General features: G+C 37.3%; 1 protein-coding gene across 4 annotated transcripts in view; it reads left to right on the top strand.

The window, feature by feature from the left end:
• The window catches only part of LOC117333316 (huntingtin-interacting protein 1-like), a 74974-nt gene that overhangs the window by 6038 nt on the left and 55469 nt on the right, over positions 1–13467 (top strand). For all 4 annotated transcript variants that reach the window (XM_033892555.1, XM_033892556.1, XM_033892557.1 and 1 more), the window contains exons 3-6: positions 5067–5209; positions 8680–8736; positions 9361–9441; positions 11151–11227. In XM_033892555.1, coding sequence (XP_033748446.1) covers positions 5067–5209; positions 8680–8736; positions 9361–9441; positions 11151–11227 — 358 coding nt within the window. The remainder of the gene's footprint in view (positions 1–5066; positions 5210–8679; positions 8737–9360; positions 9442–11150; positions 11228–13467) is intronic.

Raw genomic sequence — 13467 nt, 5'->3', positions numbered from 1 at the left:
TCTTACCTACTATAGTCAGTATACGTCATGTTAAAACCCCAGTCATCTTGTGACAACATATGGACATTGATCGAGAGTTGGTTAATTAGGTTTCATTCATCAGTAAAATGCACTCAATATTGATTATACTTAACTTGCACTGAACTGTCAAATTCTAATAATTTCTATCATTTTAATACAAAATAATTGCCACTATTTTAATGCAAAAAATCTGATTAAGATAATTAATTAAAACATGCTTGACTAAATTGTCCCTTATAAATGATACAGTAACTTAGACCTGATAGAGGTTTTGCTCCAGTTTATCATTGAGCTTCTGAGTGTGAAGAACTGCAAATAGTGTGACATATGGGTATTACCTTCTAACCATATGTGAGGTGTATATGAGAATCATACATACTGTACAAGGATTTATATAAGCTTATACAAGTAAATGAGTTATTGATCATTTCCAGCTATTGTAGTGAAGGATTCTGGTTCCTAATACTGAACAAAAACTATATGTAGCTAGGTGTGAATGATAACAGTGATGTATGTTTCAGGTCTGAAATAGTTTCAATGGTCTCATGAAGAATCCGACAATTTAAATTGATTTTCACACCATGACAATAAATGTAAAGCCAATCAGTAATGAGAGATCAATTTTGCTGTGTCAGAGCATATACTTACATAGGAATATAGTCAATATTAATGAAGTATATATGATACTATAGTGTCAGTTTGGGGCAATTTGTTCCTCTATTGACATACAAATAAAGGATCCGCAAAGTTAAGAAAGTCTATAATGTAAAAACGGTAGTACTAAGAGGATAACCTATACTGTTTGGTTGTACTGACCAGGGAGGATAATCTATACTGTTTGGTTGTATTGGCCAGGGAGGATAATCTATACTGTTTGGTTGTACTGGTCAGGGAGGATAATCTATACTGTTTGGTTGTACTGGCCAGGGAGGATAATCTATACTGTTTGGTTGTACTGGCCAGGGAGGATAATCTATACTGTTTGGTTGTACTGGCCAGGGAGGATAATCTATACTGTTTGGTTGTACTGGCCAGGGAGGATAATCTATACTGTTTGGTTGTACTGGTCAGGGAGGATAATCTATACTGTTTGGTTGTACTGGCCAGGGAGGATAATCTATACTGTTTGGTTGTACTGGCCAGGGAGGATAATCTATACTGTTTGGTTGTACTGGCCAGGGAGGATAATCTATACTGTTTGGTTGTACTGGCCAGGGAGGATAATCTATACTGTTTGGTTGTAGTCATCAGGGAGGATAATCTATACTGTTTGGTTGTACTGGCCAGGGAGGATAATCTATACTGTTTGGTTGTACTGGCCAGGGAGGATAATCTATACTGTTTGGTTGTACTGGGAATTGTACTGGCCAGGGAGGATAATCTACACTGTTTGGTTGTACTGGCCAGGGAGGATAATCTATACTGTTTGGTTGTACTGGCCAGGGAGGATAATCTATACTGTTTGGTTGTACTGGCCAGGGAGGATAATCTATACTGTTTGGTTGTACTGGCCAGGGAGGATAATCTATACTGTTTGGTTGTACTGGCCAGGGAGGATAATCTATACTGTTTGGTTGTACTGGCCAGGGAGGATAATCTATACTGTTTGGTTGTACTGGCCAGGGAGGATAATCTATACTGTTTGGTTGTACTGGCCAGGGAGGATAATCTATACGCTTTGGTTGTACTGTCCAGGGAGGATAATCTATACTGTTTGGTTGTACTGGTCAGGGAGGATAATCTATACTGTTTGGTTGTACTGGTCAGGGAGGATAATCTACACTGTTTGGTTGTAGTCACCAGGGAGGATAATCTATACTGTTTGGTTGTACTGGCCAGGGAGGATAATTTATACTGTTTGGTTGTACTGGCCAGGGAGGATAATCTATACTGTTTGGTTGTACTGGCCAGGGAGGATAATCTATACTGTTTGGTTGTACTGGCCAGGGAGGATAATCTATACTGTTTGGTTGTATTGGCCAGGGAGGATAATCTATACTGTTTGGTTGTACTGGCCAGGGAGGATAATTTATACTGTTTGGTTGTACTGGCCAGGGAGGATAATCTATACTGTTTGGTTGTACTGGCCAGGGAGGATAATCTATACTGTTTGGTTGTACTGGCCAGGGAGGATAATCTATACTGTTTGGTTGTACTGGCCAGGGAGGATAATCTATACTGTTTGGTTGTACTGTCCAGGGAGGATAATCTATACTGTTTGGTTGTACTGGCCAGGGAGGATAATCTATACTGTTTGGTTGTACTGTCCAGGGAGGATAATTTATACTGTTTGGTTGTACTGGCCAGGGAGGATAATCTATACTGTTTGGTTGTACTGGCGAGGGAGGATAATCTATACTGTTTGGTTGTACTGGCCAGGGAGGATAATCTATACTGTTTGGTTGTACTGGCCAGGGAGGATAATCTATACTGTTTGGTTGTACTGTCCAGGGAGGATAATCTATACTGTTTGGTTGTACTGGCCAGGGAGGATAATCTATACTCTTTGGTTGTACTGTCCAGGGAGGATAATTTATACTGTTTGGTTGTACTGGCCAGGGAGGATAATCTATACTGTTTGGTTGTACTGGCGAGGGAGGATAATCTATACTGTTTGGTTGTACTGGCGAGGGAGGATAATCTATACTGTTTGGTTGTACTGGCCAGGGAGGATAATCTATACTGTTTGGTTGTACTGGCCAGGGAAGATAATCTATACTGTTTGGTTGTACTGGCCAGGGAGGATAACCTATACTGTTTGGTTGTACTGGCCAGGGAGGATAACCTATACTGTTTGGTTGTACTGGCCAGGGAGGATAATCTATACTGTTTGGTTGTACTGGCCAGGGAGGATAATCTATACTGTTTGGTTGTACTGGCCAGGGAGGATAATCTATACGCTTTGGTTGTACTGTCCAGGGAGGATAATCTATACTGTTTGGTTGTACTGGCCAGGGAGGATAATCTATACTGTTTGGTTGTACTGGCCGAGGGAGGATAATCTATACTGTTTGGTTGTACTGGCGAGGGAGGATAATCTATACTGTTTGGTTGTACTGGCCAGGGAGGATAATCTATACTGTTTGGTTGTATTGGCCAGGGAGGATAATCTATACTGTTTGGTTGTACTGGCCAGGGAGGATAATCTATACTGTTTGGTTGTACTGGCCAGGGAGGATAATCTATACTGTTTGGTTGTACTGGCCAGGGAGGATAATCTATACTGTTTGGTTGTACTGGCCAGGGAGGATAATCTATACTGTTTGGTTGTACTGGCCAGGGAGGATAATCTTATACTGTTTGGTTGTACTGGCCAGGGAGGATAATCTATACTGTTTGGTTGTACTGGCCAGGGAGGATAATCTATACTGTTTGGTTGTACTGGCCAGGGAGGATAATCTATACTGTTTGGTTGTACTGGCCAGGGAGGATAATCTATACTGTTTGGTTGTACTGGCCAGGGAGGATAATCTATACTGTTTGGTTGTACTGGCCAGGGAGGATAATCTACACTGTTTGGTTGTATTGGCCAGGGGTGAATTATTATACCCCTGCAACGAAGTTAGGTGATATACTGGAATCGTGTTGTCCGTCTGTCTGTAGACACATCTTGTCCAGACAACTCCTCCTAAACCGGTGGGCTGATTCTAATCACACAAATAAAGAGAACCTCTCGTAGATCTATGTGTATGCAGCTGTTTAAACTCCAATTTTTTTGCCATGGTTACTAGTCACTATTTATAGGTTATATAATCATATTGGTTACTGGTCACTATTCATAGGTTTTTCTTGTCCGGATAACTCCTCCTTAACTTGTGAACCGATTTTCACAAAACTTTACGGGAATGTTAGGGTACATGTGAAGATGTGCATGCAGCTGTTTTAATTCTAAATTTTTGTTACTTTGGTAACTGGTCCCTATAAACAGGTTTTTATTGTCCAGACAACTCTTCCAAAACATGTGGACTGATTTCAACAAAATCTCTTTATCATGAACCACACATACATATTCCAGCCATTCTGAATTTCAGAAATAGGGGCATGCACAGGTTATCTTAGTTAGCTTCTAAATAACAGTTCCAGTTGTCCATTGATTCATGAGGATTGTTGATTATTAGTCAGCCATCCTGCCGACAGTTCTAGTTTTCATTGACCAGATGTGGTGTTTTAGTTATATCTAGAATTAGTATACATGTACAATAGTAACAGCAATGTGATTTGTGTAAGATTTTGCCTACATGTTGATTAGGAAACTATCAGAATTTTGGCAGTCTGTACCAACAAATATAATTAACCATACCCAAGGTAATATATAAGTGGGTGTACCAAGAAATTGCTACACATTTCATTTGTTTTATGTTAATGTGGTTTTCTTTTGATAAATAAATCATTTTTTTATCATTTATTTGCCCCAATGACCTTTTCAGTGTTGATTAGCCATTAAGAATATTAATATGATAATAATACCCTACCGGTACATACCAAATCCTTTAAGTGTATATACAGTATATGTTGATAAAGGAAAAATATTAACTTCATTTATTTGACAGCAATTGCATACAAGTTATATAACTTTTTCTAATCATAATCACTCTTGGTGGCATGGATGGAAGTATGCAAGGGTATTTAAGTGATATTACTATGGAAGGAAACCCGGGACATCTGGAGTGAACGCATGGGGACATGCAGTTGACTCCATACCTGTTCACATTCAATTAGGGAATGGAACTCCAGCAGTTGCCTAGGTGAAAGGCAAGTTACTACAGTGACTGCACCCCTCAAAATGTCATGTAGTTAAACTACAACCCTCAAAATGATTCTTAGTTATCAAAATCAGCAAGCTTTCAACACTATGATAGTTTAATATCCTTGCACTCAGACATATGAATATCTAATTTTAGCTCAGGATGAATGTGGTATCAAGATGTCCAAGAGATGTAAAACTTATTGAAGACAGTTTGGATTATAACTACCATAAATTTATCACTTAGCACTTTTTAAGTTAAATTTATATATTATGACAACATTTCCTTAACCAAGATCAGCCACTGTGCTAGGAACTTTCCAGGACAATGGAGCTGGCCTATTCTGGAGTGTGGCATCCAAACTTCCTGTCCAGGGAAATCCAATTGTGTGCTGGAAATTTCTCCATGTCCTCCACAAAATTTTCCGTGAGGGCCACAAACATGTAAGTACTTTTTTTCTGTTATCAACTGTTTGAATGAATGTCCATTTGATAATTTAAAATTGCATATTACATATGAGTGAAATATCAAAATTTTATTACTGTGGACTGAAAGCTACAAACAGATATTTTGTATGAGGTGAATATGCCAGTGCTTCATTACTGTAAGCTACAGTCAACACTCTTCATAAATATCCATAAATATCCAAGTCCAATGAAATAAAAAGCTATGAATTATACATTATTTGGTCACAATTTATAATTACCTGAAGTTTGGCTATTCATTGCTGTCATTGCTGTGGTTTAGATAAAGGTATCATCATGGGTGGTTTATATATTGGTGTCATCACGGGTGGTTTAGATATAGGTGTCATCATGGGTGGTTTAGATATAGGTGTCATCGTGGGTGGTTTATATATAGGTGTCATCATGGGTGGTTTAGATATAGGTGTCATCATGGGTGGTTTAGATATAGGTGTCATCATGGGTGGTTAAGATATGGGTGTCATCATGGGTGGTTTATATATAGGTGTCATCATGGGTGGTTTAGATATTGGTGTCATCATGGGTGGTTTAGATATAGGTATCATCATGGGTGGTTTATATATAGGTGTCACATGGGTGGTTTAGATATATTTGTCATGGTGGGTGGTTTATATATAAGTGTCATCGTGGTTGGTTTAGATATTGGTGTCATCACGGGTGGTTTAGATATAGGTGTCATCATGAGAGGTTTAGATATGGGTGTCATCATGGGTGGTTTAGATATAGGTGTCATCATGAGTGGTTTAGATATAGGTGTCATCATGGGTGGTTTATATATAGGTGTCATCATGGGTAGATATAGGTGTCATCGTGGGTGGTTTATATATAGGTGTCATCATGGGTGGTTTAGATATAGGTGTCATCATGGGTGGTGTATATATAGGTGTCATCATGGGTGGTTTAGATATAGGTGTCATCATGGGTGGTTTAGATATAGGTGTCATCATGGGTGGTTTAGATATAGGTGTCATCATGGGTGGTTTAGATATAGGTGTCATCATTGGTGGTGTATATATAGGTGTCATGGGTGGTTTAGATATAGGTGTCATCATGGGTGGTTTAGACATAGGTGTCATCATTGGTGGTGTATATATAGGTGTCATCATGGGTGGTTTAGATATAGTTGTCACCATTGGTGGTTTATATATATAGGTGTCATCATGGGTGGTTTATATATAGGTGTTATCATTGGTGGTTTAGATATTGGTGTCATCATGGGTGGTTTAGATATAGGTGTCATCATTGGTGGTTTAGATATAGGTGTCATCATTGGTGGTTTAGATATTGGTGTCATCATGGGTGGTTTAGATAAAGGTGTCATCATGGGTGGTTTAGATATTGGTGTCATCATGGGTGGTTTAGATATAGGTGTCATCATGGGTGGTTTATATATAGGTGTCATCATGGGTGGTTTAGATAAAGGTGTCATCATGGGTGGTTTAGATATAGGTGTCATCATTGGTGGTTTAGATATTGGTGTCATCATGGGTGGTTTAGATAAAGGTGTCATCATGGGTGGTTTAGATATTGGTGTCATCATGGGTGGTTTAGATATAGGTGTCATGGTTAGTGATTTAGATGTAGGTGTCATCATGGGTGGTTTAGATGTAGGTGTCATCATGGGTGGTTTATATATGTGTCATCATGTGTGGTTTATATATAGGTGTCATCATAGGTGGTTTAGATATAGGTGTCATCATGGATGGTTAAGATATAGGAGTCATCATGGGTGGTTTAGATATAGGTGTCATCATGGGTGGTTTAGATATAAGGGTCATCATGGGTGGTTTAGATATAGGTGTCATCATGGGTGGTTTAGATATAGGTGTCATGGTGGGTGGTTTATATATAGGTGTCATCATTGGTGGTTTATATATAGTTGTCACCATTGGTGGTTTAGATGTCATCATGGGTGGTTTAGATATAGGTGTCATCATGGGTGGTTTAGATATAGGTGTCATCATGGGTGGTTTAGATATAGGTGTCATCATGGGTGGTTTAGATATAGGTGTCATCATGGGTGGTTTAGATATAGGTGTCATCATGGGTGGTTTAGATATAGGTGTCATCATTGGTGGTTTAGATATAGGTGTCATCGTGGGTGGTTTAGATGTAGGTGTCATCATGAGTGGTTTAGATATAGGTGTCATCATGGGTGGTTTAGATATAGGTGTCATCATGGGTGGTTTAGATATAGGTGTCATCATGGGTGGTTTAGATATAGGTGTCATCGTGGGTGGTTTAGATGTAGGTGTCATCATGAGTGGTTTAGATGTAGGTGTCATCATTGGTGGTTTAGATAAAGGTGTCATCATGGGTGGTTTAGATATTGGTGTCATCATGGGTGGTTTAGATATAGGTGTCATGGTTAGTGATTTAGATGTAGGTGTCATCATGGGTGGTTTAGATGTAGGTGTCATCATGGGTGGTTTAGATGTGATGTCATCATGGGTGGTTTATATATGTGTCATCATGTGTGGTTTATATATAGGTGTCATCATAGGTGGTTTAGATATAGGTGTCATCATGGATGGTTAAGATATAGGAGTCATCATGGGTGGTTTAGATATAGGTGTCATCATGGGTGGTTTATATATAGTTGTCACCATTGGTGGTTTAGATGTCATCATGGGTGGTTTAGATATAGGTGTCATCATGAGTGGTTTAGATATAGGTGTCATCATGGGTGGTTTAGATATAAGTGTCATCATGGGTGGTTTAGATATAGGTGTCATCATTGGTGGTTTATATATAGTTGTCACCATTGGTGGTTTAGATGTCATCATGGGTGGTTTAGATATAGGTGTCATCATGAGTGGTTTAGATATAGGTGTCATCATGGGTGGTTTAGATATAAGTGTCATCATGGGTGGTTTAGATATGTTTCATCATTGGTGGTTTAGATATAGGTGTCATCATGGGTGGTTTAGATATAGGTGTCATCATGGGTGGTTTAGATATAGGTGTCATCATGGGTGGTTTAGATATAGGTGTCATCATGGATGGTTTAGATATAGGTGTCATCATGGGTGGTTTAGATATAGGTGTCATCATGGGTGGTGTATATATAGGTGTCATCGTGGGTGGTTTAGATATGGGTGTCATCATAGGTGGTTAAGATATAGGTGTCATCATGGGTGGTTTAGATATGGGTGTCATCATAGGTGGTTAAGATATAGGTGTCATCATGGGTGGTTTAGATATAGGTGTCATCATGGGTGGTTTAGATATGGGTGTCATCATGGGTGGTTTATATATGTGTGTCATCATGGGTGGTTTATATATAAGTGTCATCATAGGTGGTTTAGATATAGGTGTCATCATGGGTGGTTTATATATAGTTGTCATCATGGGTGGTTTAGATATACAGTGTACTTTAAAGGAAAAGTGAACAAAAATCTTATGAACACATTTATATTTCATCACAGAGCATGCATGATTCATGGAGATATTCATCCCACATAACAGATTTGGGAAAACTATGGGTAAGTGTTAATGTGCTTTTCTTGTTGTATTCCCTGATCAATTTCATGTATTTTGATAAATTGATAATAGTAAATTCAGTTTATTTTTGTACCAGTGGATCAATGATATTAATAGAGATTTTTCATTGTTTATTAAACGTGCATCAAGTGACAAAAAGGTTTCATGTTGTGTTTGAATACCCACATTGTTTGATGTAAATAAGGTTCTGCACGAAAATAGAAATCAAACAACATCTGATATACTGATATATAGCATTACAGGAAAAAAGATCCAACGATTTCTGAAATTATTAATACAGGGGGGGGGGGGGGGGACTAAACATTGTGGAACGTAGAGAATTGTAATAATCCAGACAAATCTGTTACCCTATTACTGTAACATTTAAACAACACTTTCCAATAAATCAGAAGACTATTGAATGAATCTCTGTGTCAGGCTCACTGTTTTTAATGCATACTATTTCTCAAATTATAAACCTTTAATGTTTATTTCAAAACTATTTAAAAGGAGTAGGTTTAAATTTAGTGTTTATTTGAGGGGGGGGGGGGGGGGGGGGAGTTAATGCTGTATGCTGGAAGTAAGGATTGTTTTGTCATTTGTTTTTGTTTTATATATTTTGTCAGAGCCACCTCCGTGAAGGATATGGACGCCTAATAGCCAGCTATTGTGGACTGTTAGTACAGAAATTGAAATTCCACAAAAAGGTATGGTGAAATTTTAACATGGACTCTTATTGGCTGCCACACATATTTCATTTTCAACCTGATCTTAAAAAGAAATCTAGAATTTGATCATTTTATAATTGTTAAAGAATTCTATAGCTACAGTAAAGTGGAATTATTTCTCATTTATATACAGAATAAGCATTTTGTCCTGACAACTTTTTTAAAAGTATAGGCAGCAAAAATCAGATAAATAATTTAATCAACTTGAATTATTAGCTCACCTGGTCCGATTAGGACCAAGGTGAGCTTATGCCATACTGTTGCGTCTGTCGTCCGTCCGTCCGTCAACAATTGACTTCTTCTTCACAACCACACATCAGAATTTGACCAAATTTGGTCAGAAGCATCCCTATGGGTAGAGGACTCAGAATTGTACAAATGATGGGGCTGACCCCCCAGGGGCCTCTGGGGCGGGGCCAAACGGGGTAATTTTTGCGCTATTGATATAAACGACTTCTTCTCTGAAACCAAGCAATGGCTATCACTCATATTTGCCTGGTAAGCAATGGCTATCACTCATATTTGCCTGGTAGCATCATTATGGGGTGGGGATTCAAAATTGTACAAGTGATGGGACTGACCCCCCAGGGGCCTGAGGGGCGGGGCCAAATGTGGTCAATCTGGCTATATTCATATAATTGACGTCTTCTCTTGAACCAAACAATGGATATCTGTCATATTTTACTGGTAGCATCACCTATGGAGTGGGGATTCAAAATTGTACAAATGGTTGGGTGACCCCCAAGGGGTCTGAGGGGCGGGGCCAAAAGGGGTCAATTTGCCTCTCTTAATATAAACGACTTCTTCTCTGAAACAAAGCGATGGATATCGCTCATATTTGCCTGGTAGCATCACTATGGGTTGGGGATTCAAAATTGTACAAATGATGGGGCTGACCCCCCAGGGGCCTGAGGGGCGGGGCCAAATGTGGTCAATTGGGCTATATTGATATTAGCGACTTCTTCTCTGAAACCAAGCAATGGATATTGCTCTTATTTGCCTGGTAGCATCACTATTGGGTGGGCATTCAAAATTGTACAAATGGTGAGGCTGACCCCCCGGGGGCCTGAGGGGCCGGGCCAAGAGGGGTCAATTTGGCTGAATTGATATGAACAACTTCTTCTCTGAAACCAAGCAAGGGATATCGCTCATATTTGCCTGGTAGCATCCTTTGGGTAGCGATTCAAAATTTTATAAAGGAAGGAACTGACCCCCACTCCCCCCAGGGTGCAGAAGGTGGGGTCAAAAGGGGTCAATTGGTTTAAACAACTTCTTTTCTGAAACTAAGCAATGGATATCACTCACATTTGTGTGGTAGCATCCCTATGGGGTTGTTCCAAAAGTTAATTTTATTTCATGGATTAATGCATTTTTTGACATCAAATCCTCACGTAGCCATATAAAATGCCTATGATATATTGACATAGCAATACCAGTGACAAAATACTTAATCATCATTCTTGTTTCATATCTCATGAAGTCCAGGTGAGCGATACAGGCCCTCTGGGCCTCTTGTGTTATACAGATGATAATAAGAAGTGTTATTTGAATTCTTAATTTCTGTGAAAAACTGTCCACTTTTGAAAATATTTTCTTTATCAATACTAGATTTAGGAAAGTAGATAATTCAACAAAAAATTCATAAAGAAGAAAATCTTGACTTTTTGATGTTTTTGTTCGTGTTGTAGAACAATCATATACCAGGGAGCCTTATTATGTCTGACGAACAGTTTTCTAAAATCTGTGGGTCTGATGTAAACAATTAGTAAGTATACATCAATTATGGTTGTCCGAGATTTATAGCACCATAAAGTACTCATAGCAATGTGAACGCCCTAGTTGTCTGTTTATTCATAAATGCATGTAGTCCAATGAATTTCGTAGCTGTTAATGATCTGTAATGCTGCATACACTTTGTATTTGAATGACACTCATCTTGACTTCATTACTTGTATTAACAGAATACATTCCTAGTGGTTTTAGCAGACATGAAAACTGTATAATGGACTGTGTAATTTTATTTATCCATTTGAGAATCACCTGGATGATTTTGTGTGCATTGCGAATGATTGTCTGCTTTGGCTGAAGTATTTAAGCCCATTAAGATACAGGTTACAGAGCCTGTGATCCTATCAGAATTTACCAGCTTTCAGATAGATTTTTTCTGTTTCCATACAGTATATACTTTTCCTGATACTGTTTTATTGATGTTTTATTGTTTTTATCCATCAAGTCTTATATTATCTAGAGTTGTATGAATAAATAAAGCATAATAAAAAACAATGTTTAATATTATGTTCAAGTATTTCTTTTGCTATAGATAAGATACATGTGTATAATAAGTGCTTTAAGTTATTTTCCCAATTTGACCAGTAAAACATATACCAGTTCCTCAAACATGTTTTGTACGAATTGTTCCATTTGCTTACTTGGAGGTGAATAAAAAACATGGAATTTGACTGGGATACATTATAGACAGCAATCAACAATTTTAATATATTTCTAGTGATACAAATTAAGTTGGTCTAACATGTTAAAAATAAAGGTGATGGAGTAAACCAGAGGATGGTATTTGGTATACTAATTGGTAATTGGTCATAATTACACAGAGGTGAGGGTTACTACAGCTAAATGATGAAAATTGGTATAATACTAATAGGAAATATTGGTCATAATTACACTGGGGAGAGGGTTAACTACAGCTAAACGAGGTGACCAATAGGTGTGGTTGAATTGATTTGTTAGTCAAGTTTAACAATCGCTCTCAAATATAGGAAATTTTAAATTACATTTACAATCAATTATCATGTTTTACACATTTAGATAAAAAAAGCTTAGTACACATTTTTTTTTTTTTTGTAAGTAGAGCAATGGAGGGTATTATTATCAGGTTAAGTGTGATTGCTTTTGAGGCATTTAAACTGCATGTTTTAAAATATGTCTTCTGGGCAAATATCATTGTCTGAAATGTTTTGGGTTTCTGTTATCAAGAACTTTGCAGCTGTGAACATTACATTCAGTAATAGTATCAAGGTTACGTATCATAATACAATTCAGTATCTATAAATATCAGCTGAACTTGGAAGACAGAAATCAAATACTGATCTTTTAAAATTAAATCTTAAAGTTAGAACAAACAATTGGGTCTTCTAATAGGCTCTGTTTCTTATTTCCATTATGTAAAACTGACGACAACTATCTTAGCAGATGCTGCAGAACTTCACATTCCAATGTTTGCTTCAAAATTTTGGATATACATTGTATATATAGGAGAAAGATGATGCACTTACCTTTTTAATTCATGTAAGAACATCAGATGCACTTACCATATTTATTGATGCAAGAACATAAATATGACATTAAGATTATTGAAATATTTAAATGTAAATATTATCTTTTTGGAGACTTTGTCAGATTAAAAATCAGGTCAGAAACATTCCCAAGATCAATATATTTGTTTGATAAAAACTACAGTAACTGGGCTGCATCATTTATTGAAACAAATAGGTAAAAACTGACGATAACTACCACCTGACGATAATACCCCCCCCTTGCTCTTTAAAATGAAATGTAATAAAAAAAAACTTTTTTCTGTAACTTCGGTTTTGTGGCCTTTTTATCTTGAATAAATTCAAGAAATATTAATTTACACACTGTTGATCATGAGTTCATGGTTTTGAAATTTTAAGTATTTTGTGGGTTAATTATATATACTAGATGTATTAAATGTTACTTTGAATTGTGTTGACATTTTGTTAATTTTTTCCCAGTCTTTTTTTTAATCTATTTTGTATTTTTCTTACTTTCATATATGTAATGACTATTCAAGTAATGACAAAAAAAAAAAAAATAAAAAAAAAAATACATCTAATTTTGTACACATATAAATAATTTATGTAATCAAAATCTTTAAACTCGGAACCAATTATGGATCAGCTCTGTTTATGAATACTAACCATGTGAATGCCTTTTTCTATGAATGCACAGCGATGCCATGTATAGGCA

This window comes from Pecten maximus, chromosome 8 (genome assembly GCF_902652985.1).
Source record: "Pecten maximus chromosome 8, xPecMax1.1, whole genome shotgun sequence".
NCBI classification, from domain to species: Eukaryota; Metazoa; Mollusca; class Bivalvia; order Pectinida; family Pectinidae; genus Pecten; species Pecten maximus.
This window is presented reverse-complemented; position numbering and strand designations above follow the sequence as displayed.